General features: G+C 40.6%; 2 protein-coding genes across 6 annotated transcripts in view; one reads left to right on the forward strand and one right to left on the reverse strand.

The window, feature by feature from the left end:
* ralaa (v-ral simian leukemia viral oncogene homolog Aa (ras related)) lies at positions 1 to 15,535 on the reverse strand. Its single transcript, XM_062021038.1, has 5 exons — positions 15,247 to 15,535; positions 5,577 to 5,776; positions 5,292 to 5,500; positions 2,373 to 2,547; positions 1 to 2,287 (listed from the first exon to the last, which is right to left on the reverse strand). Exons 2-5 carry the CDS (start codon positions 5,688 to 5,690, stop codon positions 2,165 to 2,167), a joined length of 621 nt encoding a protein of 206 aa, XP_061877022.1. The 5' UTR covers positions 5,691 to 5,776; positions 15,247 to 15,535; the 3' UTR covers positions 1 to 2,164.
* zgc:111976 (mediator of RNA polymerase II transcription subunit 1-like) overlaps positions 14,965 to 24,068 on the forward strand; it is a 26,644-nt gene continuing 17,540 nt past the window's right edge. For 2 of the 5 annotated variants that reach the window (XM_062021033.1, XM_062021034.1), the window contains exons 1-4: positions 14,965 to 15,225; positions 15,625 to 15,658; positions 15,723 to 15,808; positions 18,449 to 18,524. In XM_062021033.1, the coding sequence (XP_061877017.1) occupies positions 15,139 to 15,225; positions 15,625 to 15,658; positions 15,723 to 15,808; positions 18,449 to 18,524 (283 nt within the window). In that variant the 5' untranslated portion in view covers positions 14,965 to 15,138. Of the gene's footprint in view, positions 15,226 to 15,301; positions 15,487 to 15,624; positions 15,659 to 15,722; positions 15,809 to 18,448; positions 18,525 to 24,068 lie in introns of those variants that run through there. The other 3 variants (XM_062021035.1, XM_062021036.1, XM_062021037.1) reach the window with 3 other exon arrangements.

The following is a 24,068-nucleotide window of genomic DNA, read 5'->3' on the forward strand; positions in this document are numbered from 1 at the left end:
TTACCATTAGTAATATCACCTTTATTTGCCATTTCACACACGCACACACACATACACACAATTGAAATGTAAGCGTCAACACCTCTTGCACTCAGACAGGTAGGCTACATTAGTGGTTATGTAAAAAAACAAAAAAAAGAGGGTAGCGTTTACAAATGATGGCCAACCATCCAAACAACCACACAGACATATACAGTATAGATACTTCTATTTTTTTAGGGTATTAATATAAAAAGGCAATTTCCTCTTTTGAATTCCCAGCAGGGGAATTTGCTCAACGATGGAAAGAACTGAACACATAGTCAAGCCAATGTCAGCAAGCACTATGGCGATCACTGTTTTTACGAGCTTTAGCAATGAGAGCACACAGCACTTTATAAAGATGGAGGACCAATCGTGGCATCTTGTGCTAGAGATTAGCCCTTAAATAAAATAAAAAAAACAACATTCAAAATATTTTAGTTTCGCCTCCAAAATGTCATATCTCATCACCGCTCTCACCACTGTGTGCTTTTTCTTTGTCAATAAATAGCAAATACCACAAGTATTCTTTGCATTAGTGACTGTACATGTAGACATAAAGCTCGCAGTCAACGCCGAATTTCAAATAAAAATTGGGGGTTTGAAATGAAAACAAGGATCTGTTTTGTTGCATAGAGTCCATTACTGTGTATCTTATTATATTAGTGGCCTTAACGTATGATTAAATGCGGCTCAGTCATTAGCGAAGGAAGGGAATGAAGGGGCACAGTGTGTGTTGGTCGCTAAAACTGACATGTTGGAAGGAAGTCGTCATTGTTGGCTTACAGAGTAGGTGCCATTCAGATGTTATTGTGGCATTCGGGGTCAAAAGGTCGACTTAGTAGAAAGCACGTTTGGCAGCCTCCGGGCAAACGTGATAGCGAGATGGGATGGTTCACATTCAACACGGACAGGTAGGCAGCGGCGTGCACTGTACATGACATAAAAGAAGACGAAGGAGCCCTCCTCCGTCTTTCGCCAGATTCGTTGTTCACTTCAATTGAAAAGTGGGCACTTGTTTTTATAGTAGCTAGCAGTTTTCTTTGGTGACTGAATCAACATATTTCTATCTGGCATTCCTTTTTTTAAATCTTTAAATAAGTGACCTAAAGTCCCTCCACGCAGTAGTGTTTTGATGTGCGCCAAATTAGGAGACACAGCAAAGAGAAATATCCACAACAACAAACAACGTAAAAACTGGCATGTTTACACTTCTATGTGTTGACTTGAAGGTGCCAATGTAGTGTTACACCACTGGCTTTGTATTTGAGCACCAGAAATTACTTCATAGAATAACAACAAATAAATTAAAAAGGCAGAGATAGACAGTAACCATCTAGGCGACGTTCGAAACTGATGAAATGTTAGAACCACAACTGGAGGGGAAAAAAGAGATTTGAGGGTCTTGCTCTACATTTGTGCCTTTGAGTGGATTCAGGAGGGGGGAGGACTTTTTGAAATAAAGTATGGAGGGTATTCATATGGCCCCATTCGTTGCGGTTTACCTGACATGAAACGTGACGAATTGAGGGGGTGCACTATCCACTTTAAGCCACCAGCCGGCAGTAGAGTGTTGAATATTTTAAAATGTGTTTTGTGGCAATTCCTACTTTGACCACAGCGTTAGTTGCTATGTGGAGTGGCGCTTTCCATCATTTTCGGTATACTGCATTGCAAAATGATTAACCCACCCACCTTCCTCTCACACAAGATCTACTCAGAAACGGGCCATATGAATCCCTTCCCTGCTGTAAGATGTTTAAGTTTTTGGACGTATTGCATTGTGAGTCACAGCAAGACTCCATAAATGTAATGCAATTAAAAGTGTTGAATTATGTAGTATATTAATATCAATGAAAAGTCCAGTAGTGACTTTTGGACGCATGTTTCTCCATGAACCTACCGAGACACACTGACGTCTTGTTAGTTTCATTTCAAAACACTCGGCGGAATCATTTGGAGTGTCAGCACATGAAAAAGATCTAGAAATGGCGTAAATGGACCTCACTACTCCCTGACATGCAGTCATGAAATCTGGTTAAAAAGCAAGATTCAGGTTGCGAGCATGAAATCAAAAATGGGAGAAATGTATATATGTACAGAAAAGCAGCTCTCTGGCTTTTTGCTAGATTTTCTTTTACCACTATAAAATACAACATCTCTCCCGGATTCTCTTGGCCAAACTTTTGCTTTTCTTCTTCCCGTTCTTCTCTTTGCTGTCCTCCATTTTCCTCGCCCGGATCTCCCTCATCAGGTCAAAGAACACCTGGAGGGAACACACACAGCTTATACTTCCTTGCTTGTAGATCGAGACAAACAAACAAGCAAACAATCTCCAAAGTGAGACAGACCTTGTCCACGTTGGCTCGGGTTTTGGCTGAAGTCTCCACGTAGCACACCCCCCACTGCTCGGCACGGGCCTTGGCCTCGTCGGCGCTCACCTGCCGCCGGTCGTCCAAGTCAGACTTGTTGCCGACCAGGAGGAAAGGGACGTTCTCGTCCTCCTTCACACGTAGGATCTGCTCTCTGGAAACATGGATGTACTTTGTTAGCTGGTAGATTTAGGATCAAGAGTGGGAAAGTTTTTACTCAAAATGGGTCAATAATGTAGACACAAATAGGGTTCACTAGTCTTGAAACACTAGATTTTAATGCATGGCAGCAGAGGGCGCAATTAATCCAGACAAATGACTTGCTGCTTCAACGTGCTGCTAGAGCAGTAAAACAGGAAGTCAACTGGAATAATTATGTGTAGCTTTTAAAAAAAAAAAAATACACGTGTTGATTTGAAATCCACTCGTCCCTTGCTACTTCGCGGCTCAACATTTTTTTTGGGATGGACACACCTTCAACGCCTGCCTCATCAAAACACATCTCCACATTGGTGAGCCTTTAACACAAGCCATATCGAACGGTTAGATAGATGGCTAGATAGTACTTTATTGATTCCTTCAGGAGAGTTCCCTCAGGAAAATTAAAATTGGACGTAGAATCGGACATTCGTTGTGGCATTTTAGGATAACTGAGACTGCTATCAGCAGCTGTCCAGCCAAAGTGGAGATCAAGTCTTTTGATGCACTTTATCTTTGACATCAATAAAACAGCTTTGGCATGAGCCATGTGGAATAACAACACAAACAAGTAATGCTAACAACACAGAATGCTAACATCACAGCGAAAGATTTGAGCTGCGATTGCCATGTTAACAATTTTTTTGCCGAGCAACACGCGCCGGTGGTTTCAGCACAAGAAAGCTCGATTCTAATTTAGAGAATTTAACCAGGAGATGAAGGTTGGACGATTATGGCAAAAATAATAATCACGATTATTTTGACTGATATGGTAATCACTAGAGGTGGGGGAAAATAATCGATTTTAGATGCATTAAAATTCGGACATGGATGATTATAAAATGTATTCATTGTCAATGAAGTAATGCAGACAGTTTTAAAATGTGGCTGACTGCAGCGGGTCAGCTCACAGAGAGATTAGACTAGGCCTGGGCAATTATTGTGACTCGGGGGCCAAATTTAGAGAAAGAAATGTGTCTGAGGGCCGGTATAGCTATTTTTAGGAACACTGATACAAAACCTCACAATAATGTCTGATTGAATGCTAAAACGTTATGACAGACCACCTTAAAAAACAGAATGGAATTTTACATTTTTTTTACTGAATGAGACACCCAGAATGTACATGAAAAAAAGAATGTGGGATTTTCAATATTAACTATGAAGGATAAAACACTGAATATTGACAACATATGAAAGTCACACCCCCTCTCAATCGTCATATTTTACAATCAAGCGAAACACAACAAAAATGCAACAAACACAGCGAAATATGAAGGTGAAGAGTAAAAATCTGATATATCACTAAGCTTTAGAACTTTGTTGTAAAAATCTCCTTCCGCGTCTGTCCCTGACACCCACATTTCAGGCTCTGGAAACACTCTGTGGAAACACTCCCCACCCACACTGCTTGGTGCCTCGTCTGAGCTGCTGTGACTTGGATTACCATAGTAACTAATTAGATGACCATAGTAACTAATTAGATTACCATAGTAACTAGTATATACTGCAAAAGTGCATTAGAAACATCAGTGCACATCATAATGGCGGCTACGGTTAAAGATCTAAAACAATTATTTGGGAATGTCCAGCGGGCCGGATTGAAAAGCTTAACATGCGGCCCCCGGGCCTTAATTTGCCCAGGCCTGGATTAGACCATCTCCTTCATTATAAGACACTTATGTTCCAGTTTTGCACACATTTCCATTAATTTAGTAAACATAAGAATTAATTAAACAGTTTGTTATTACAAATGCACTGTTCTTTAATATTGCAAGTGATAAAAGCTTAAGTGAAACGAAATATAAAACTGCATCAATATATATAAATTATAGATGCATCAATAATCAATTCTTAATTGAATCGTAGCACCTGAATCGTAATCGTATTGTGAGGTGCCCAAAGATTCCAAGCTCGAGTAATCAAGATTATTAACACGATTATTCATTCATTTGAAAACATGAGTATTTATTGTATCACCAAAACTGAACTTTACATATGGTTTAAAAAACGGAAAAAAAACAGATAAATTAGAAAAAAATAAATAAGTTAAAAAAATAGAAACAACAATACATTTAAATAACAATAGCAATATAAAAAACTAAAAAATGCTTGCTGTTTTTCCGTTTTCTTTCCGGAAAAACTATATTTAAAGTTGAGGTTTGGTGGTACAATAAATACTTATATTTTCAAATGAATACATAATTGTGTAAATAATCGTGATTACAACATCAATCAAAATATTTGTGATTATTATTTTTGCCATAATTGTCCAGCCCTACTAAGCATGTAAAAAAAAATAAAATTTAGAAGATTGTAAATGTTTTTTTATGCTTCGACTACGAAAATAATTTTGTATTAATACTAATCCGACTTTGCAATATTCCTTTATCGCTGTCATGTCCAGTCCCAATTGACCGAGATAAACAAGGGACGACTTTACTAAAATCCAGTACAGCACATACAGCAGCTGTATAATGTAAAGTGAATGGCGTGAAGTTCCCCAGGTTGGTGAAGTTCAGTTGTTTGAATCTCCTCAACACTGGTTTCCTGTAAGTGGCTCTAAATTAATACAACATAAACTGGAGACTTGACTTATTTAACTTTTACTTAGCTGTGAGATTTTCTCTCCTTTCTGTTCTGATCAGCCTGTCTCGTTTGTTAATGTACAGAATGATTACTGCTCATTTGTTGCTGCACCTGAAGTCTACTGTCGCCGCAAAAGATTCCAACTCCGTGATGGAAAAGACGCAGAGGAAACCCTCGCCGCTGCGGAAGTAGTTGTCCCTGATTGCGGCGTAGTCCTCCTGTCCGGCCGTGTCGAGGATGTCGATCTGTACCTCCTCGCCGTCCAGCACCACCTTCTTCCTGTAGCTGTCAGCCTTGGTGGGCTCGTAGTCTTCCACAAACTATAAACAACAAAGAACAGGCAGGGTCATAAAGACTGTGGGGATTTTAGCACGTTAATGTGAATCCAACGCTCACCTCGTCGTACATGAACTGCAGCGTGAGGGCTGACTTGCCCACACCTCCGCTGCCCACCATGATCACTTTGTGAAGGGCTAAGGAGTTCTGCCCTTTGGGTTTAGCAGCTGCCATGGCTCCGGGGAAAAAGTCAGGATTTTGAAATGAAGGACGTGTAAATGAAATTCCAGGTGCAGCAGCAACGGCTTAAATTGTAATCCCTGAGGAGGAAAATATGTTAATTTGATCCTTCATTTCTTAAAATGAATTCCCGAAAGGTGCCAGGCGTTTACCTGGATGAATTACGTGTTAGAAGGTAGCTTTTAACAGTGTGTTTAAACAGTATAATCACGCCCCCTCCACAGTTAGGGTTGATAAAAGCCAGTGTGTTTGTGTGTACACAAGACACAGAGAACCTGCATAACCATTAGGTCATGGACAGAACACTGCTTACAGTGGCAAAACCATAGCAGCCTGCAAGAAAACCATGATGTTTGGTGCACAAATTAAGATTTTCTTGTAGCTGTTAACTATTTTTTCAGCAAGGAACATACTAGGGTAACTTAAAATTGAGTCAAAATGGACACCACAGGCCTCGCTGTGAGGCAGGGTGAGGTGCATAGGCCTAGGCCGGTAACACATTTTGATCGACAATATATTGACCTACAAATTGTTGCTGATAAACGAGATTGTAGTCAACATTTTTTGGGAAAAAAATTAACCACTGATGTAATAATACATAACAATAATGCAAGTATATCCTTGGCGTGGCGAAGTTGGTAGAGTGGCTGTGCCAGCAATCGGAGGGTTGCTGGGGTTCAATCCCCACCTTCTACCATCCTAGTCACGTCCGTTGTGTCCTTGGGCAAGACACTTCACCCTTGCTCCTGATGGGTGCTGGTTAGCGCCATGGCAGCTCCCTCCATCAGTGTGTGAATGTGTGTGTTAATGGGTGAATGTGGAAATACTGTCAAAGCGCTTTGAGTACCTTGAAGGTAGAAAAGCGCTATACAAGTATAACCCATTTATCATTTATTTATCCAAATGAAATAAACTTGTATTCTTCATATATTTTAAAATTGTAATTAGAATGTAAATGTTTACACATCCAAGTTAAATAAAACAAACAAATAATAAAAATGAAATCTACTCTGTTTGCAAAATTTGGCACTTGAATAAAAATCACAACCAAAACAATAAAATAGGTTCTGTCTCTATTAAAAAGGGGTGGGGGAGACCCTCAAAAATACAGAACCAAAACAATTAAATAACTAAAAATAAATAGACACAGACTATACTTTCTTGGCAGAGGACACATTGAATATTTTACTGGCTTCATAATATCCATCCATCCATCCATCTTCTTCCGCTTATCCGAGGTCGGGTCGCGGGGGCAGCAGCTTAAGCAGGGAAGCCCAGACTTCCCTCTCCCCAGCCACTTCGTCCAGCTCCTCCCGGGGGATCCCGAGGCGTTCCCAGGCCAGCCGGGAGACATAGTCTTCCCAACGTGTCCTGGATCTTCCCCGTGGCCTCCTACCGGTCGGACGTGCCCTAAACACCTCCCTAGGGAGGCGTTCGGGTGGCATCCTGACCAGATGCCCGAACCACCTCATCTGGCTCCTCTCGATGTGGAGGAGCAGCGGCTTTACTTTGAGCTCCCCCCGGATGGCAGAGCTTCTCACCCTATCTCTAAGGGAGAGCCCCGCCACCCGGCGGAGGAAACTCATTTCGGCCGCTTGTACCCGTGATCTTGTCCTTTCGGTCATAACCCAAAGCTCATGACCATAGGTGAGGATGGGAACGTAGATCGACCGGTAAATTGAGAGCTTTGCCTTCCGGCTCAGCTCCTTCTTCACCACAACGGATCGATACAGCGTCCGCATTACTGAAGACGCCGCACCGATCCGCCTGTCGATCTCACGATCCACTCTTCCCTCACTCGTGAACAAGACTCCGAGGTACTTTAACTCCTCCACTTGGGGCAGGGCCTCTTCCGCAACCCGGAGATGACACTCCACCCTTTTCCGGGCGAGAACCATGGATTCTGACTTGGAGGTGCTGATTCTCATCCCAGTCGCTTCACACTCAGCTGCGAACCGATCCAGCGAGAGCTGAAGATCCTGGCCAGATGAAGCCATCAGGACCACATCATCTGCAAAAAGCAGAGACCTAATCCTGCAGCCACCAAACCAGATCCCCTCAACGCCTTGACTGCGCCTAGAAATTCTGTCCATAAAAGTTATGAACAGAATCGGTGACAAAGGGCAGCCTTGGCGGAGTCCAACCCTCACTGGAAACGTGTCCGACTTACTGCCGGCAATGCGGACCAAACTCTGGCACTGATCATACAGGGAGCGGACCGCCACAATCAGACAGTCCGATACCCCATACTCTCTGAGCACTCCCCACAGGACTTCCCGAGGGACACGGTCGAATGCCTTCTCCAAGTCCACAAAACACATGTAGACTGGTTGGGCAAACTCCCACGCACCCTCAAGGACCCTGTCGAGAGTATAGAGCTGGTCCACAGTTCCACGACCAGGACGAAAACCACACTGTTCCTCCTGAATCCGAGGTTCGACTATCCGGCGTAGCCTCCTCTCCAGCACACCTGAATAGACCTTACCGGGAAAGTTGAGGAGTGTGATCCCACGATAGTTAGAACACACCCTCCGGTTCCCCTTCTTAAAGAGAGGAACCACCACCCCGGTCTGCCAATCCAGAGGTACCGCCCCCGATGTCCACGCGATGCTGCAGAGTCTTGTCAACCAAGACAGTCCCACAGCATCCAGAGCCTTAAGGAACTCCGGGCGGATCTCATCCACCCCCGGGGCCTTGCCACCGAGGAGCTTTTTAACTACCTCAGCAACCTCAGCCCCAGAAATAGGAGAGCCCACCACAGATTCCCCAGGCATTGCTTCCTCATAGGAAGACGTGTTGGTGGGATTGAGGAGGTCTTCGAAGTATTCCCTCCACCGATCCACAACATCCGCAGTCGAGGTCAGCAGAACTCCATCCTCACCGTACACGGTGTTGATAGTGCACTGCTTCCCCACCCTGAGGCGGCGGATGGTGGTCCAGAATCGCTTCGAAGCGGTCCGGAAGTCGTTTTCCATGGCTTCCCCGAACTCCTCCCATGTCCGAGTTTTTGCCTCCGCGACCGCCGAAGCCGCACACCGCTTGGCCTGTCGGTACCTGTCCGCTGCCTCAGGAGTCCTATGAGCCAAAAGAACCCGATAGGACTCCTTCTTCAGCTTGACGGCATCCCTCACCGCCGGTGTCCACCAACGGGTTCTAGGATTACCGCCACGACAGGCACCAACTACCTTGCGGCCACAGCTCCAATCAGCCGCCTCGACAATAGAGGTGCGGAACATGGTCCATTCGGACTCAATGTCCAGCACCTCCCTCGTGACATGTTCAAAGTTCTTCCGGAGGTGGGAATTGAAACTCTCTCTGACAGGAGACTCTGCCAGACGTTCCCAGCAAACCCTCACAATGCGTTTGGGCCTGCCAGGTCTGTCCGGCATCCTCCCCCACCATCGCAGCCAACTCACCACCAGGTGGTGATCGGTAGAAAGCTCCGCCCCTCTCTTCACCCGAGTGTCCAAAACATGAGGCCGCAAATCCGACGACACAACTACAAAGTCGATCGTGGAACTGCGGCCTAGGGTGTCCTGGTGCCAAGGGCACATATGGACACCCTTATGTTTGAACATGGTGTTCGTTATGGACAATCTGTGACGGGCACAAAAGTCCAATAACAAAACACCGCTCGGGTTCAGATCCGGGCAGCCATTCTTCCCAATCACGCCTCTCCAGGTTTCACTGTCGCTGCCAACATGAGCGTTGAAGTCCCCCAGTAGAACGAGGGAATCACCCAGGGGAGCACTCTCAAGTACTCCCTCGAGTGAATCCAAAAAGGGTGGGTACTCTGAGCTGCGGTTTGGCGCGTAAGCGCGAACCACAGTCAGGACCCGTTCCCCCACCCGAAGGCGGAGGGAAGCTACCCTCTCGTCCACCGGGTTGAACTCCAACATGCAGGCTCTGAGCCGGGGGGCAACAAGAATTGCCACCCCAGCCCGTCGCCTCTCACTGCCGGTAGAGAGTAGAAGAGAGTCCAGCCCCTCTCGAGAGAACTGGTTCCAGAGCCCTTGCTGTGCGTCGAAGTGAGTGCGACTATGTCTAGTCGGAACTTCTCCACCTCACGCACTAGCTCAGGCTCCTTCCCCCCAGCGAGGTGACGTTCCACGTCCCAAGAGCTAGCTTCTGTAGCCGAGGATCGGACCGCCAAGTGCCCTGCCTTCGGCTGCCGCCCAGCTCACATCGCACCCGACCTCTATGACCCCTGCTATGGGTGGTGAGCCCATTGGAGAGGGAACCCACGTTGCCTCTTCGGGCTTCATAATAGCGATATTATATTTATTTGCGTGGTTATTTAACCACGCAAATAAATAAAACCCCAAAACCAGTGAAGTTTGCACGTTGTGTAAATCGTAAATAAAAAAAGAACACAATGATTTGCAAATCTTTTTCAACCTATATTCAATTGAATACACTGCAAAGACATGATACTTATTGTTCAAATTGGTTATTTTTTGCAAATATTAGCTCATTTTGAATTTGATACCTGCATCATGTTTCAAAAAAGCTTGCACAAGTGGCAAAAAAGACTAAGAAAGTAGAGGAATGCTCATCAAACACTTATTTGGAACATCCCACAGGTGAACAGGCTAATTGGGAACAGGTGGGTGCCATGATTGGGTATAAAAGCAGCTTCCATGAAATGCTCAGTCATTCACAAACAAGGATGGGGCGAGGGTCACCACTTAGTGAACAAATGCGTGAGAAAATTGTCGAACAGTTCAAGAACAACATTTCTCAACCAGCTATTGCAAGGAATTTAGGGATTTCACCATCTATGGTCTGTAATACCATCAAAAGATTCAGAAAATCTGGAGAAATCACTGCACGTAAGCAGCAATGCCCGTGACCTTCGATCCCTCAGGCGGTACTGCATCAAAAACCGACAGTGTGTAAAGGATATCACCACATGGGCTCATGAGAACACTTCAGAAAAACCACTGTCAGTAACTACAGTTCGTCGCTACATCTGTACGTGCAAGTTAAATCTCTACTATGCAAAGCGAAAGCCATTTATCAACAACACCCAGAAACGCTGCCGGCTTCGCTGGGCCCGAGCTCATCTAAGATGGACTGATGCAAAGTGTAAAAGTGTTCTGTGGTCTGGCGAGTCCACATTTGAAATTGTTTTTGGAAACTGTGGACGTGGTGTCTTTCGGACCAAAGAGGAAAAGAACCATCCGGATTGATATAGGCGCGAAGTTGAAAAGCCAGCATCTGTGATGGTATGGGGGTATATTAGTGCCCAAAGCATGGGTAACTTACACATCTGTGAAGGCACCATTAATGCTGAAAGGTACATACAGGTTTTGAGGCAACATATGTTGCCATCCAAGCAACATCTTTTTCATGCAAGACAATGCCAAGCCACATTCTGCACGTGTTACAACAGTGTGGCTTCGTAGTAAAAGAGTGCGGGTACTAGACTGGCTTTCCTGTAGTCCAGACCTGTCTCCCATTGAAAATGTGTGCCGCATTATGAAGCCTAAAATACCACAAGGGTGACCCCCGGACTGTTGAACAACTTAAGCTGTACATCAAGCAAGAATGGGAAAGAATTCCACCTGAAAAGCTTAAAAAATTGGTCTCCTCAGTTCCCAAACGTTTACTGAGTGTTGTTAAAAGGAAAGGCCATGTAACACAGTGGTAAAAATTCCCGTGTGCCAACTTTTTTTGCAATGTGTTGCTGCAATTAAATTCTAGGGTAATGATTATTTTCCCCAAAAAATTCAGTTTCTCAGTTCCAACATTAAATATCTTGTCTTTGCTGTCTATTCAATTGAATATAAGTTGAAAAGGATTGGCAAATCGTTGTATTCTGTTTTTATTTACGATTGATACTACGTGGTTATTTTTGGATGTAGTTATCCTCAACACACCCAGTGTTGTTTATTATGAAAATCCATCCAACAACAAGAAAATTGTGTGATCCTAGTGCATTTGTTTTGGATGTTTAATGCCTCAAATGTAAATATGTACTCGATTAAATTACTTCTGATCGGTTACAAACAGCGAGAGTGTTTTGCTGGTATAGATAAGGTTATCATTTAAGTTTATTTGGAACATGTACACAGTTACAATATGATACATCACATATTTTGACATACCGTATTTTTCGGAGTATAAGTCGCACCGGCCGAAAATGCATAATAAAGAAGGAAAAAACATATATAAGTCGCACTGGAGTATAAGTCGCATTTTTTGGGGAAATTTATTTGATAAAACCCAACACCAAGAATAGACATTTGAAAGGCAATTTAAAATAAATGAAGAATAGTGAACAACAGGCTGAATAAGTGTACGTTATATGACGCATAAATAACCAACTGAGAACGTGCCTGGTATGTTAACGTAACATATTATGGTAAGAGTCATTCAAATAACTATAACATATAGAACACGCTATACGTTTACCAAACAATCTGTCACTCCTAATCGCTAAATCCGATGAAATCTTATACGTCTAGTCCAGGAGTCACCAACGCGGTGCCCGCGGGCACCAGGTAGCCCGTAAGGACCAGATGAGTAGCCCGCTGGCCTGTTCTAAAAATAGCTCAAATAGCAGCACTTACCAGTGAGCTGCCTCTATTTTTTACATTTTATTTATTTACTAGCAAGCTGGTCTCGCTTTGCCCGACATTTTTAATTCTAAGAGAGACAAAACTCAAATAGAATTTGAAAATCCAAGAAAATATTTTAAAGACTTGGTCTTCACTTGTTTAAATAAATTCTTTTTATTTTTTTATTTTGCTTCTTATAACTATCAGAAAGACAATTTTAGAGAAAAAATACAACCTTAAAAATGATTTTAGGATTTTTAAACACATATACCTTTTTACCTTTTAAATTCTTTCCTCTTCTTTCCTGACAATTTAAATCAATGTTCAAGTAAATTTATTTTTTTTATTGTAAAGAATAGTAAATACATTTTAATTTAATGCTTCATTTTAGCTTCTGTTTTTTCGATGAAGAATATTTGTGAAATATTTCTTCAAACTTATTATGATTAAAATTCAAAACAAATATTCTGGCAAATCTAGAAAATCTGTAGAATCAAATTTAAATCTTATTTCAAAGTCTTTTGAATTTCTTTAAACATTTTTGTTCTGGAAAATCTAGAAGAAATAATAATTTGTCTTTGTTAGAAATATAGCTTGGTCCAATTTGTTATATATTCTAACAAAGTGTAGATTGGATTTTAACCTATTTAAAACATGTCATCAAAATTCTAAAATTAATCTTAATCAGGAAAAATTACTAATGATGTTCCATAAATTCTTTTTTTAATTTTTTCAAAAAGATTCGAATTAGCTAGTTTTTCTCTTCTTTTTTCGGTTGAATTTTGAATTTTGAATAGTCGAAATTGAAGATAAACTATGTTTCAAAATTTGTCATTTTTTTTCGTGTTTTCTCCTCTTTTAAACCGTTCAATTAAGTGTAAATATCATTAATTATTAATAATAACATAGAGTTAAAGGTAAATTGAGCAAATTGGCTATTTCTGGCAATTTATTTAAGTGTTTTTAAACTGGTAGCCCTTCGCATTAATCAGTACCCAAGAAGTAGCTCTTGGTTTCAAAAAGGTTGGTGACCCCTGGTCTAGTCTCTTACGTGAATGAGCTAAATAATATTATTTGATATTTTACGGTAATGTTTTAATAATTTCACGACTTGGCTTAATCCGATGAAATCTTATACGTCTAGTCTCCTACGTGAATGAGCTAAATAATATTATTTCATATTTTACGGTAATGTGTTAATAAGTTCACACATAAGTCGCTCCTGAGTATAAGTCGCACCCCCAGCCAAACTATGATAAAAACTGCGACTTATAGTCCGAAAAATACGGTATTTGCATTTCTCTTTACAACATGTCCGAAAAGGAGTAAGAAGCAAAGCTTATTTAATCCTACCCCTGTTCCAACTCACAGCAATTACTAACACATGTTCACTTATTGGTCTCATTTTGCAAAACTCTAAAATGCAACTCCTAATAACTAGTTAAGTCAGTTATGATTACACAATAAGATGAATAATATCCAAATTTTCAATAAATATAAGCAATAAAATCCTACTAAAACAAACTACCAGCTACTGTTAATGGTAGAAAAGAAAGGTAAACACAAATACAAATAGACGGAGTAGATATTGAAAGGGTAAAGAAAACACATTTTTGGGTGTAATAATAGATGATAAAATGAATTGGAAATCTCATGTAAAAAATATACAACATAAAGTAGCAAGAAACACGTCAATAATGAATAAAGCAAAACATATTCTAGACCAAAAATCACTTCATATTCTCTACTGCTCACTAAAGTTACCATACCTGATGTTATTGTGTAGAAATATGGGGACACAACTACAAATGTGCGCTTCATTCACTAACTGTGTTACAAAAAAGATCAAATAGAATAATACATAATGTTAGATATGGAGAACATACAAACCCTTTATTTATTAAATCACAATTATTGAAATTCCACGATTTGGTGCATTTGCAAGCAGCTATAATGATGTACAAAGCAAACTATAACCTGCTACCCAACAATGTACAACAATTCTTCTCAACAAAAGAGGAGAAATATAACCTTAGAGGAAAATCTAATTTAATACAGGTGTATGGTCGTACAACACTTAAAACCTTTAGCATATCTGTATGTGGAATTAAATTATGGAACGGATTAACCAAATAAATCAAACAAAGCACCAATATGGTTCAGTTTAAGAGACGGTTCAAACTACAAGTGTTCAGAAAGTACACATAACAAGAATTATGATGAACATCTTGAACTTTTTTTTAAAATTTGAGACAAAGATTATTTATGCATGTAATATTTGAATGCTTACTATGGTATATTATTTATTTATTATTTATGTGTTGACTGTTCTGTTACAGAGAACAAGGAAATGGGATACAATTGCTATGGTATGAAAAGGGGTAGGATTAAATAAGATCTGCTTCTTCCTACTCCTTTTCGGACGTGCTGTAATGAAACAAGTGGAACTATGTGATGCATTACATTGTATCAAATGCATGTTCGAAATAAACTGAAACTGACGACCCCGAACGGGACAAGCGGTAGGAAATGGATGGATGGATGAACTGAACTGAATAGTAGCAACTATTAAATTAGCTCGGGTATTTCGTTGAAAGGGAAAAGTGGATCATTATCTTTTATTACGTATGTATCCACGTATTAGCCAGAAAAAAAACCCCAAAAAAATATTTGATAAAAGGCGAAGAATGCGAGGTGTTAGCAACTTAGCAGGTGACTGGTCTGCAGGTAATGACTAGCTAGCGGTGGGCGGCGTTTCCCCCAACTAATAACCACTTTCACTTTTACTGGTGAGATAAGTGTTAATTGTCCTTATTAGAACTAAACACAGCTGCTGTGACGGAAACAAATTCCACATTAAATAGGATAAACAGCAACAGATGTTCAGCTGTAGCAGCGAGCTAGCAAGATGCTCATCACAACTGACGGATGCTATGCTAGCTGACAAAAGCTTGCCGACGCCATTGGTGAGATGTGACAACACGTACCGCTTTCTGCGAAATTCTTCACGTCGGTGCCGCGTTGAAGGGAAGTTTGGATACACGACAAGGGAGATATTTTAGCTCATGGCTAAGTTGCCCCCTTGCTAGCTCAAGCTGTGTTAGCACTTAGCAGTGATGTGACAGACAGAGGGCTGGGCTGGGTTGGTCTCGGCTGCGATCGGCTCCACTCGGCTTTTCTCGGCTGTACTCGTGAAAGCCTCCGCCTTGACCCCCTGGGGTTAAACTGTAAGGCTAACTTACTCATACCCGCATCAGCACATTTTTTTGTATATTAAAAATGTGTATTCTAAGCTCCAGCTGTTTTATATTTAGTAAATTGAATTTTTTTAAATGCACACCGATAATTGATTAAATGGCTTGCAGGTTTGTACCAACGAGGAAGATTTTCAAAGGCCAGGTAAAGGTGAAAAAAACAGCTATTAAAAAGCACAATGGGTTAAAGCAAATGTCTTTTTTTGCAGTGATGAGCTCCATCATATCAGAACTGCATTTAAAATATGCAACAAAGACTTGGAATGACACTTTTCAGCTGGTTAGAAGATGCATGGTAAGACTTTTTAAAGGCATCTTCCACTTTTCACATTAGAGTGTGTACACTGCAAATTGTTTGCAGCTTGCCAAGATTTAAAATTTTATTTTAGACTTTGACTAATAGATTTCCTTTATTGTCATTCAAATTTTAGCTTTACAGTACAGATAAGAACAACATTTTGTTGCATTAGCACGTGGTAGTGCAGGATAAAAGAGCAAGATAAGGTGCAGAGCGTTTGCATTTGTGTACAGCTCCACTAATGGACATTGGAGTGTTACTTTCAAAGGCAAAATTAAAGTATTGCTAGAAACATAATTTTATATGGGACTTTATTGTATTATATGTATAGTACATGTTCCAAAAAGAAAAAAGCATAAAACACAGTATATTTAAATATACTAAATGTAAAAAAGGGAATAAATATTCAAAATAATCTAGTTTGGTTACGCCATCATGAGCACAACACAAGGTTGTAAAAGTTTCAACTACAATTCTAAATAAGATGTCAAAAGCAAACTGAAATCAAATACACACAGCTTACAGATTGATCAATACCTATTTATGATGATTTATCAAATTATAAAAGAAATATACCTGAACAGAACGCTCATGATGGTTACACCAAAAAGTAACGCTATGAATCGCGTTTTTCCAAGTTTTTGGGGCATTTTGCTATTTCCGAGCATCTCCTTTTTATTATCGTTGATTTTAAATGGTCAAACTAATGCATATTATATATGCATGCCCTAGTTAACAAAAAAAAAGTCATATTTATTTTGATTGTTACATTTTGAAGTACATTTGTGCAGGTGGGTGCAAATGTACCCATTACCAGAGCTGTACACATTTGCAAAAGAAGGTGCAGCTATAAATAGTTTGATTACTGTACAGATAAATATATTGCACTTTTGCATATGCATCCAGGTTTACGGATGTATTTTATATTGTCTTTGGCTATGTCAACACTAAGCCGGATAACCCCTTAAACAAGTAATTATTTAGTCTAAGGCCAGTGAGTTAATCCGTTTTTTGGGGGGAATTGAGGGGTTTTGGGAAATTTTGATAAATGTCCCTAGTTTTAAGAGCTATTTGCCTATTGATTTTACATCATAGCAAGATTAAGGAAATAACTATTAAAATAATATATTTTGTTTTCTTCGGCAACATCCTGAGGATGCTTAAGTTAAGAATTGCAAGATGAATAATGCTTGTTTTCAGAATAAAATACTTATTTGTAACTTAAAAGTCATGCTAATTTCCAGATCAGGGGTCAGCAACCCCAAAATGTTGAAAAAGTCATACTGGACCAAAAATAAAAATCTTGTCTGGAGACGCAAACAAGTAAAGCCTTATATAAGTGTTAAAATGAAGGCAACACATGATGTAAGTGTCTATATTAGCTACATTAGCCTACTATCAAAATGACTGTGTCGCAGGCTGACACAAATCTTCGTTGACAGAAATGTTGAAATGTAATATTTTTCTACGTATTTTTACAACATTGGAAAACATTCCTAAAATGGAGGCTTTTCAGAGGGTGTGATAACTCCTGGAAATTACTGGCTTAGAATGCCTAAAGGTAAAAGATGTGTGTGTTCAAGTTGAAGGAAACGGAAACTACAAATAAAACGAGCTCAAATATACCTAAAATACGAGGCATAATGAGGCATTATGTACATACAGCTAGTATGAATAGCATGTTAGCATCGATTAACTTGCAGTCATGCAGTGACCAAATATGTCTGATTAGCACTCCACAGAAGTCAATAACATCAACAAAGCTCACCTTTGTGGATTCACGCACAGCATAAAACGTTTGATGGACAAATAGAGACAAAGAGGGAGTGGCATAAAACACGTCTTTCTGTGGCAGCATCAAGGAAAGTTGTACGTGTAAACAAACTACGGTGCGTTCAAGGACTTCCGAAATTAGGACAAAATGGCACATGCCAAATACTCATCAGTGAAGCATGTTTAATGTAAACAGTGGGATTTCTAACAATTGGGAAGGTTTGAGTCATGTTTGTCCTCCTACAAAAACCATATTAAAACAAAATATATATTTTTCCTCATCTTTTTCTTTTTTCATACATTTTTGAAAAAGCTCCAGGGAGCCACTAGGGCGGCGCTAAAGAGCCGCTTGTGGCTCAAAAGCCGCGCGTTGCCGACCCCCGTTCTAGATAAACAACTTGTAATTTAGGATGTCTTATCAAGTAAATTAACTAGGCGCTTGCATAAATAATTTCACTTGTATTGTTTCCTAAAATCTAGTCTTTATCTTATATTTTTAGGATCAATCACTTAATGTGATTTAAAATGTGGTGCTTCCATTTATTTGCACTTGAGGGTACCTGTTGTGCAGCAATGTACATTTAACACCTTATAACTTCTCAAATGAGCTGAATTCCCCCAATACTTTGTAGACAATTCTCCTAGAAAAGTGCAATCAGTTTTGTCTGCACGGGGCGGAGGGTAACCAGGAACATTGAACACAGCAAGGTGCATTAAAGGGCCGTCCCCGTGTGTCAATATTCACGTGGTGTATGCTGTAATGGGTGGGGGAGATGCATCTGTTTACACAAAAGCTTGCATTGTCGCACATCTGCTCCATTGTTTGCATACTCACCCCCCTCTCTCCCTTATTTTGTAATGTAGGACACCACTAGAGATAACTCCAAACCCTGCGAGCCGCTTGTTCGGGCTCTCAAAAGGCTGCAGGAAGTGCTTAACGGTGAACAAAATCATGAATATATTGCCTTTTTATCGGTCAATCAAAAGTTTGGAGACACTTTCTCATTCACCAGCATGTGCACGTGTCTCTAAACTTTTGACTGCTGTTGTAACTGAGCAAATATGTGTGCAAAGTTGGTGTAAAGGCAAATCCAGCATTACTATACATCCTGGTGCCTTTCATACAGGCTCTAGCAATTGGTATTTCAAATACAATGTCACTTTCTCTCCATTGCAAAAACAAAAGAGCTTTTCTTCCTTGCTACTGACACAGAACAAGGACGCCTAGCTCAGTGTTTTTCAACCACTGTGCCGTGACATACTAGTGTACCGCGAGATATTGTTTGGTGTGCCGTGGGAAATTATGCAATCTCACCTAATTGGTCGGAAAAATATTTTTTGCAAACCAATAATTATAATCCGCAAATAATGTCCAGGATGTACCCCGCCTTCCGACTGAATGCAGCTGAGAGAGGCTCCAGCACCCCCATGGCCCCGAACGGGACAAGCTGTAGAAAATGGATGGATGGATGTGCCGTTGTAGAGTGTCTGTGCTGTCTAGAGATCAGCAGAGTAACCATGTAATACTCTTCCATATCAGTAGGTGGCAGCAGGTAGCTAATTGCTTTGAAAGCCTACTTTGAGACAAGAGAATTAAAGGCCTACTGAAACCCACTACTACCAACCACGCAGTCTGATAGTTTATATATCAATGATGAAATCTTAACATTGAAACACATGCCAATACGGCCGGGTTAACTTATAAAGTGCAATTTTAAAATTCCCGCCACACTTCCGGTTGAAAAACTCCTTTGGATATGATTTATGCGTGTGACGTCACAAAAGCAACGGAAGTGGTTGGACCCCATCGGACCCGATAGAAAAGCCTCTTGTTTTCTTTGACAAAATTCCACAGTATTCTGGACATCTGTGTTGGTGAATCTTTTGCAATTTGTTTAATGAACAATGGAGACTGCAAAGAAGAACGTTGTAGGTGGGATCGATCGGTGTCTTAGCGGCTAAGTACAATACTGTAATATCTGTGATATTTGCATTAGTGTACTGTGTCTTTAAGGGTTTGGAGAACGCGCATGCGCGAGTGAGTTGGCGGAGAACTTGAGTGTGTGTGAGCGTGAGTTTTGGCTAACAGCAGCTCGTGTATGTGTGTGCGTTACTTTTTGAACTACAACCAGTTACCGCTTGTTAATAAAGCGATTGAGCAGCGCATCCTCGTCTGTGTGACTCCTTCTCCACTCCACAATACTTACAGCAACACAACAAGGACTACTTACCCTGACGCCTAGCCGATGCTTGCCGCCAAACCCACGGATGAAGTCCTTCGTCGCGCCGTTGATCGCTGGAATGCAGGTGAGCATGGCTGTTGATGGGAAGATGAGGGCTGGCTGGCGTAGGTGGAGCGCTAATGTTTTATCATAGTTCTGTGAGGTCCGGTTGCTAAGTTGCTAAATTAGCCTTAGCGTCGTTAGCAACAGCATAGTTAAGCCTTACCAGGCTGAGAATTTTTAACCGTGTAGTTACATGTACATGGTTTAATATTATTGTTGGTCTTCTGTCTATCCTTCCAGTCAGGGGTTTATTTATTTTGTTTCTATCTTCATTTGAGAACGACGCTAGCACGTTAGCTCAGTAGCTAAGTGTGTCACCGATGTATTGTCTTGGAGATAAAAGTCACTTTAAATGTCCATTTCGCGTGCTCGACTCTCATTTTCAAGAGGATATAGTATCCGAGGTGGTTTAAAATACAAATCCGTGATCCACAATAGAAAAAGGAGAGTGTGGAATCCAATGAGCCAGCTTGTACCTAAGTTACGGTCAGAGCGAAAAAAGATACGTCCATCACTGCCTCTCAAGTCCTTCACTGTAACGTTCCTCATCTACGAATCTTTCATCCTCGCTCAAATTAATGGGGTAATCGTCACTTTCTCGGTCCAAATCTCTCTCGGTCCATTGTAAACAATGGGGAATTGTGAGGAATACCAGCTCCTGTGACGTCACGCTACTTCCGGTACAGGCAAGGCTTTTTTTTATCAGCGAGCAAAAGTTGCGAACTTTATCGTCGATTTTCTCTACTAAATCCTTTCAGCAAAAATATGGCAATATCGCGAAATGATCAAGTATGACACATAGAATGGATCTGCTATTCCCGTTTAAATTAAAAAAAAAATTTTTCAGTAGGCCTTTAATGATACATGGATGGTTATGGTTGAAGTCATATCGAACAATTGCGTCAGGTATTTGATGAGAACGACTTTATATTGTCTATATAGGCTACTGAGTTTCGTTTTTAACATTTTCTGCTGGTGGTGTGCCCTTGGATTTTTTCATTGCAAACAATGTGCCTTGGCTCAAAAAAAGTTGAAAAACACTGGCCTAGCTTATAGTACCATAGGTGGAACAGCTCGTGTGTAGGCTTTTTCACACAAATGCAACACAAAGTACTTAACGCCAATTTAAAAGGAAAAAACATGGCACTAAGGTTTATGGAAAACACTACCTTTGAGGTGTCCACATCTAAAAAAAAAATTTTTTTTTAATCTATTGGTGTATAATCAGGAGACACTGTATATCATCAGTATACATGTAGAAGCTCATGCCGTGTCTTTTCGTGACATCCCCAAAAGGTGGCATATAAAGAGGAAAAAGAATGGGACCTAAAATTGAGCCCTAGGGAACCCCACACCTTATGTCATGGTTTCCCGCGGACCATACGTGGATAAAAACATAGGTCTGCGAGATAAGAGTGGACTTTGTTTTTTTTTTTTTAAATACATTTAAAAAAAAAAACAGCACCAGGGAGTCTGTCGATTTGGACAAAATGTCTGGCTTTGATGGACATGCTCTCATATTACCACATAGGTGGAACAGCTTCCTTTTTAAAGGCATTGTGAAAGTTAATGTGTCATTTGTGTAAAGGACACCCGTAAATAAATGCTGGATTTACCTTCGACAACATTTCAGTGTGGTGACATTCCCTTATATCCCTATATAATGCAGGGGTGTCCTAACTCCTTCCAGCGAGGGTCGCATAAATACAAATTGAAGGGCCACATCCGGCCCGTTGGTCCCTTTTTAATATTATAACAGAACTGAATGAAGATCTGTTTTGAGAATTGCTACAACAAAACTGATACTAGGCTTTGCCACACTGACACAAAAGAGAATGTAAGTGTTAACCATTTAATACCATTTGTATGTTTCTTTGATGTTCTGATATGATATTGTTGAAAATAGATGTATTCTGATTAAATAGCCCATATTTGAGAAGCCTACTCTTAGTTCCAACAGATATAATATGCTTTGAAATGCATCATGTGCTCGCCCGGCTAATGTGGCCCCTGAGCCAAAAAGTTTGCCCACCCCTGCCTTAGAGTCATCATTTGGTACTTGACACATGTTAACTGTTAGCATGCTCACTTTTTAGCTAATATTACATGTTTACACTTCAGTCATATGACGTGGTAGTTGACGCATCCCAACTGTTAGCATGCTAACATTAGCATTTCGGCGGCTTACGCATTGTAGCATTTACACGCAATTTCTCCCAAAATTTTATATTCTATTTTTTTTGTGTAAAGTTCCAATCCGGGATGTTTTTATTTTTTCTTTAGATTGTGTCGCGGGACTACACAAAACGATCTGCGGACCGCACTTTAGACACTCCTGATATAATGTTATAGAGGACAATCCATGTACTATTTGCTTTTTTATTTGAAACCGACAAAAAATTGGTAGCGACCTGTTTCATTTATTTGTATTTTTTAAAAGTAAAACAAAGATGGAAGGTGTTTGTTTTTCTTTTACATACTGTATTGCTTGGTTTTCAATGACGTCACGTCGGGCTCCTCCAGCTCATTAAATATGCGTAGTGGTCAAGCCAGCGTCTGTTCTAAATGGGTAATGGCGGCATTTAGCCTTTCTCGAAGAAAAATGTCCTATGCTTACATTGTTTTCGGCTGTACGAACTGTTCAAATCCCGAAAAGGATAAAACGGAACCCAGCCACACACAAAAGTTGTAAACCTCCATGCTTTTCCAAGTTTTCATCTGTTTTGTCGTGTATAATGATGTCTGGAGCACAATAGTTCGATATGTGTGGGTACGCGCCTGATGTATAATCCTTAATATCACTCGACAAATCTTTTTTTGATAAAAAAAAAAATTGCATAATTAGATTTTTGCTCGTATCTGCTTTTTTGCAGGAAGATCTAGGCCCTTGTGGACTCAGTTTGTGCACTACTTGCTGCACAACAGCCATTTCGTTACATGAAGTCACGTCGCGAAATACAAGCAATATATTGAATCAAATATGAAGACAAATAAAAAGCTTTATTGAATTTTTTAAAATACATTTCATATGCTTGTTTTAGTAGTTTTACGTGGATTTGCGCTTGCAGGTAAACAAACGTAGAGGAAAACTGAGTTATCCAGGATCTCTTTTGTTTTTTGTCCTAACCACAGCTGACATTGAAAATATGGGATATGCATCACTGCAAAGCTGTTTAAAAAAAAAAAAAAAAAGTTTTAGTAGGTTATAATTTTATTATAATAAATGATAATGATAAATGGGTTATACTTGTATAGCGCTTTTCTACCTTCAAGGTACTCAAAGCGCTTTGACAGTATTTCCACATTCACCCATTCACACACACACTGATGCCATGCAAGGCGCTAACCAGCAGCCATCAGGAGCAAAGGGTGAAGTGTCTTGCCCAAGGACACAACGGACGTGACTAGGATGGTAGAAGGTGGGGATTGAACCCCAGTAACCAGCAACCCTCCGATTGCTGGCACAGCCACTCTACCAACTTCGCCACGCCGTCCCTTAGGTGTCATAGATTTCCACAGGATTGTCAATTAACAATGCCATTTTCAGACACAACTGAATGGTCAGTGGCAGAGTTTTTATCACCTTTTGATATCTTATTGGTCAGTGGGCGGTACTGTTATTGGCTATTATGGGAAAATCTATCTTGCTCTTGAGCAGCTCAGCCAATAAATATTGTTCCAAGAAGTTATGCAGTTTTGTAGTGAAGCATATTCTACATCTTCAATGTTTGGTGTTGTGGTTAAGACAGGAAACAAAGAGATCCTGGATGACTTTGACTTAAATCATAGTACATTTGTAAAAATTACACTATATTGCCAAAAGTATTTGGCCACCTGCCTTGACTAACATATGAACTTGAAAGTGCCATCCCATTCCTAACCCATAGGGTTCAATATGATGTCGGTCCACCTTTTGCAGCTATTACAGCTTCAACTCTTCTGGGAAGGCTGTCCACAAGGTTGCGGAGTGTGTTTATAGGAATTTTCGACCATTCTTCCAAAAGCGCATTGGTGAGGTCACACACTGATGTTGGTCGAGTCAGTCTCTGTTCTAATTCATCCCAAAGGTGTTCTATAGGGTTCAGGTCAGGACTCTGTGCAGGCCAGTCAAGTTCATCCACACCAGACTCTGTCATCCATGTCTTTATGGACCTTGCTTTTTGCACTGGTGTACAGTCATGTTGGAAGAGGAAGGGGCC

Source organism: Entelurus aequoreus, linkage group LG15, assembly GCF_033978785.1.
Source record: "Entelurus aequoreus isolate RoL-2023_Sb linkage group LG15, RoL_Eaeq_v1.1, whole genome shotgun sequence".
Classification (NCBI taxonomy): Eukaryota; Metazoa; Chordata; class Actinopteri; order Syngnathiformes; family Syngnathidae; genus Entelurus; species Entelurus aequoreus.

Excerpts from the sequence above, each read along its gene's own strand:
- ralaa (XM_062021038.1), bottom strand. The coding sequence starts at position 5,690 with ATGGCAGCTGCTAAACCCAAAGGGCAGAACTCCTTAGCCCTTCACAAA. Across the intron at positions 5,501-5,576 it reads TGCAGTTCATGTACGACGAG|TTTGTGGAAGACTACGAGCC; the intron begins GTGAGCGTTGGA and ends TGTTGTTTATAG. Across the intron at positions 2,548-5,291 it reads GCGGCGACAGTAGACTTCAG|AGAGCAGATCCTACGTGTGA; the intron begins GTGCAGCAACAA and ends CCATGTTTCCAG.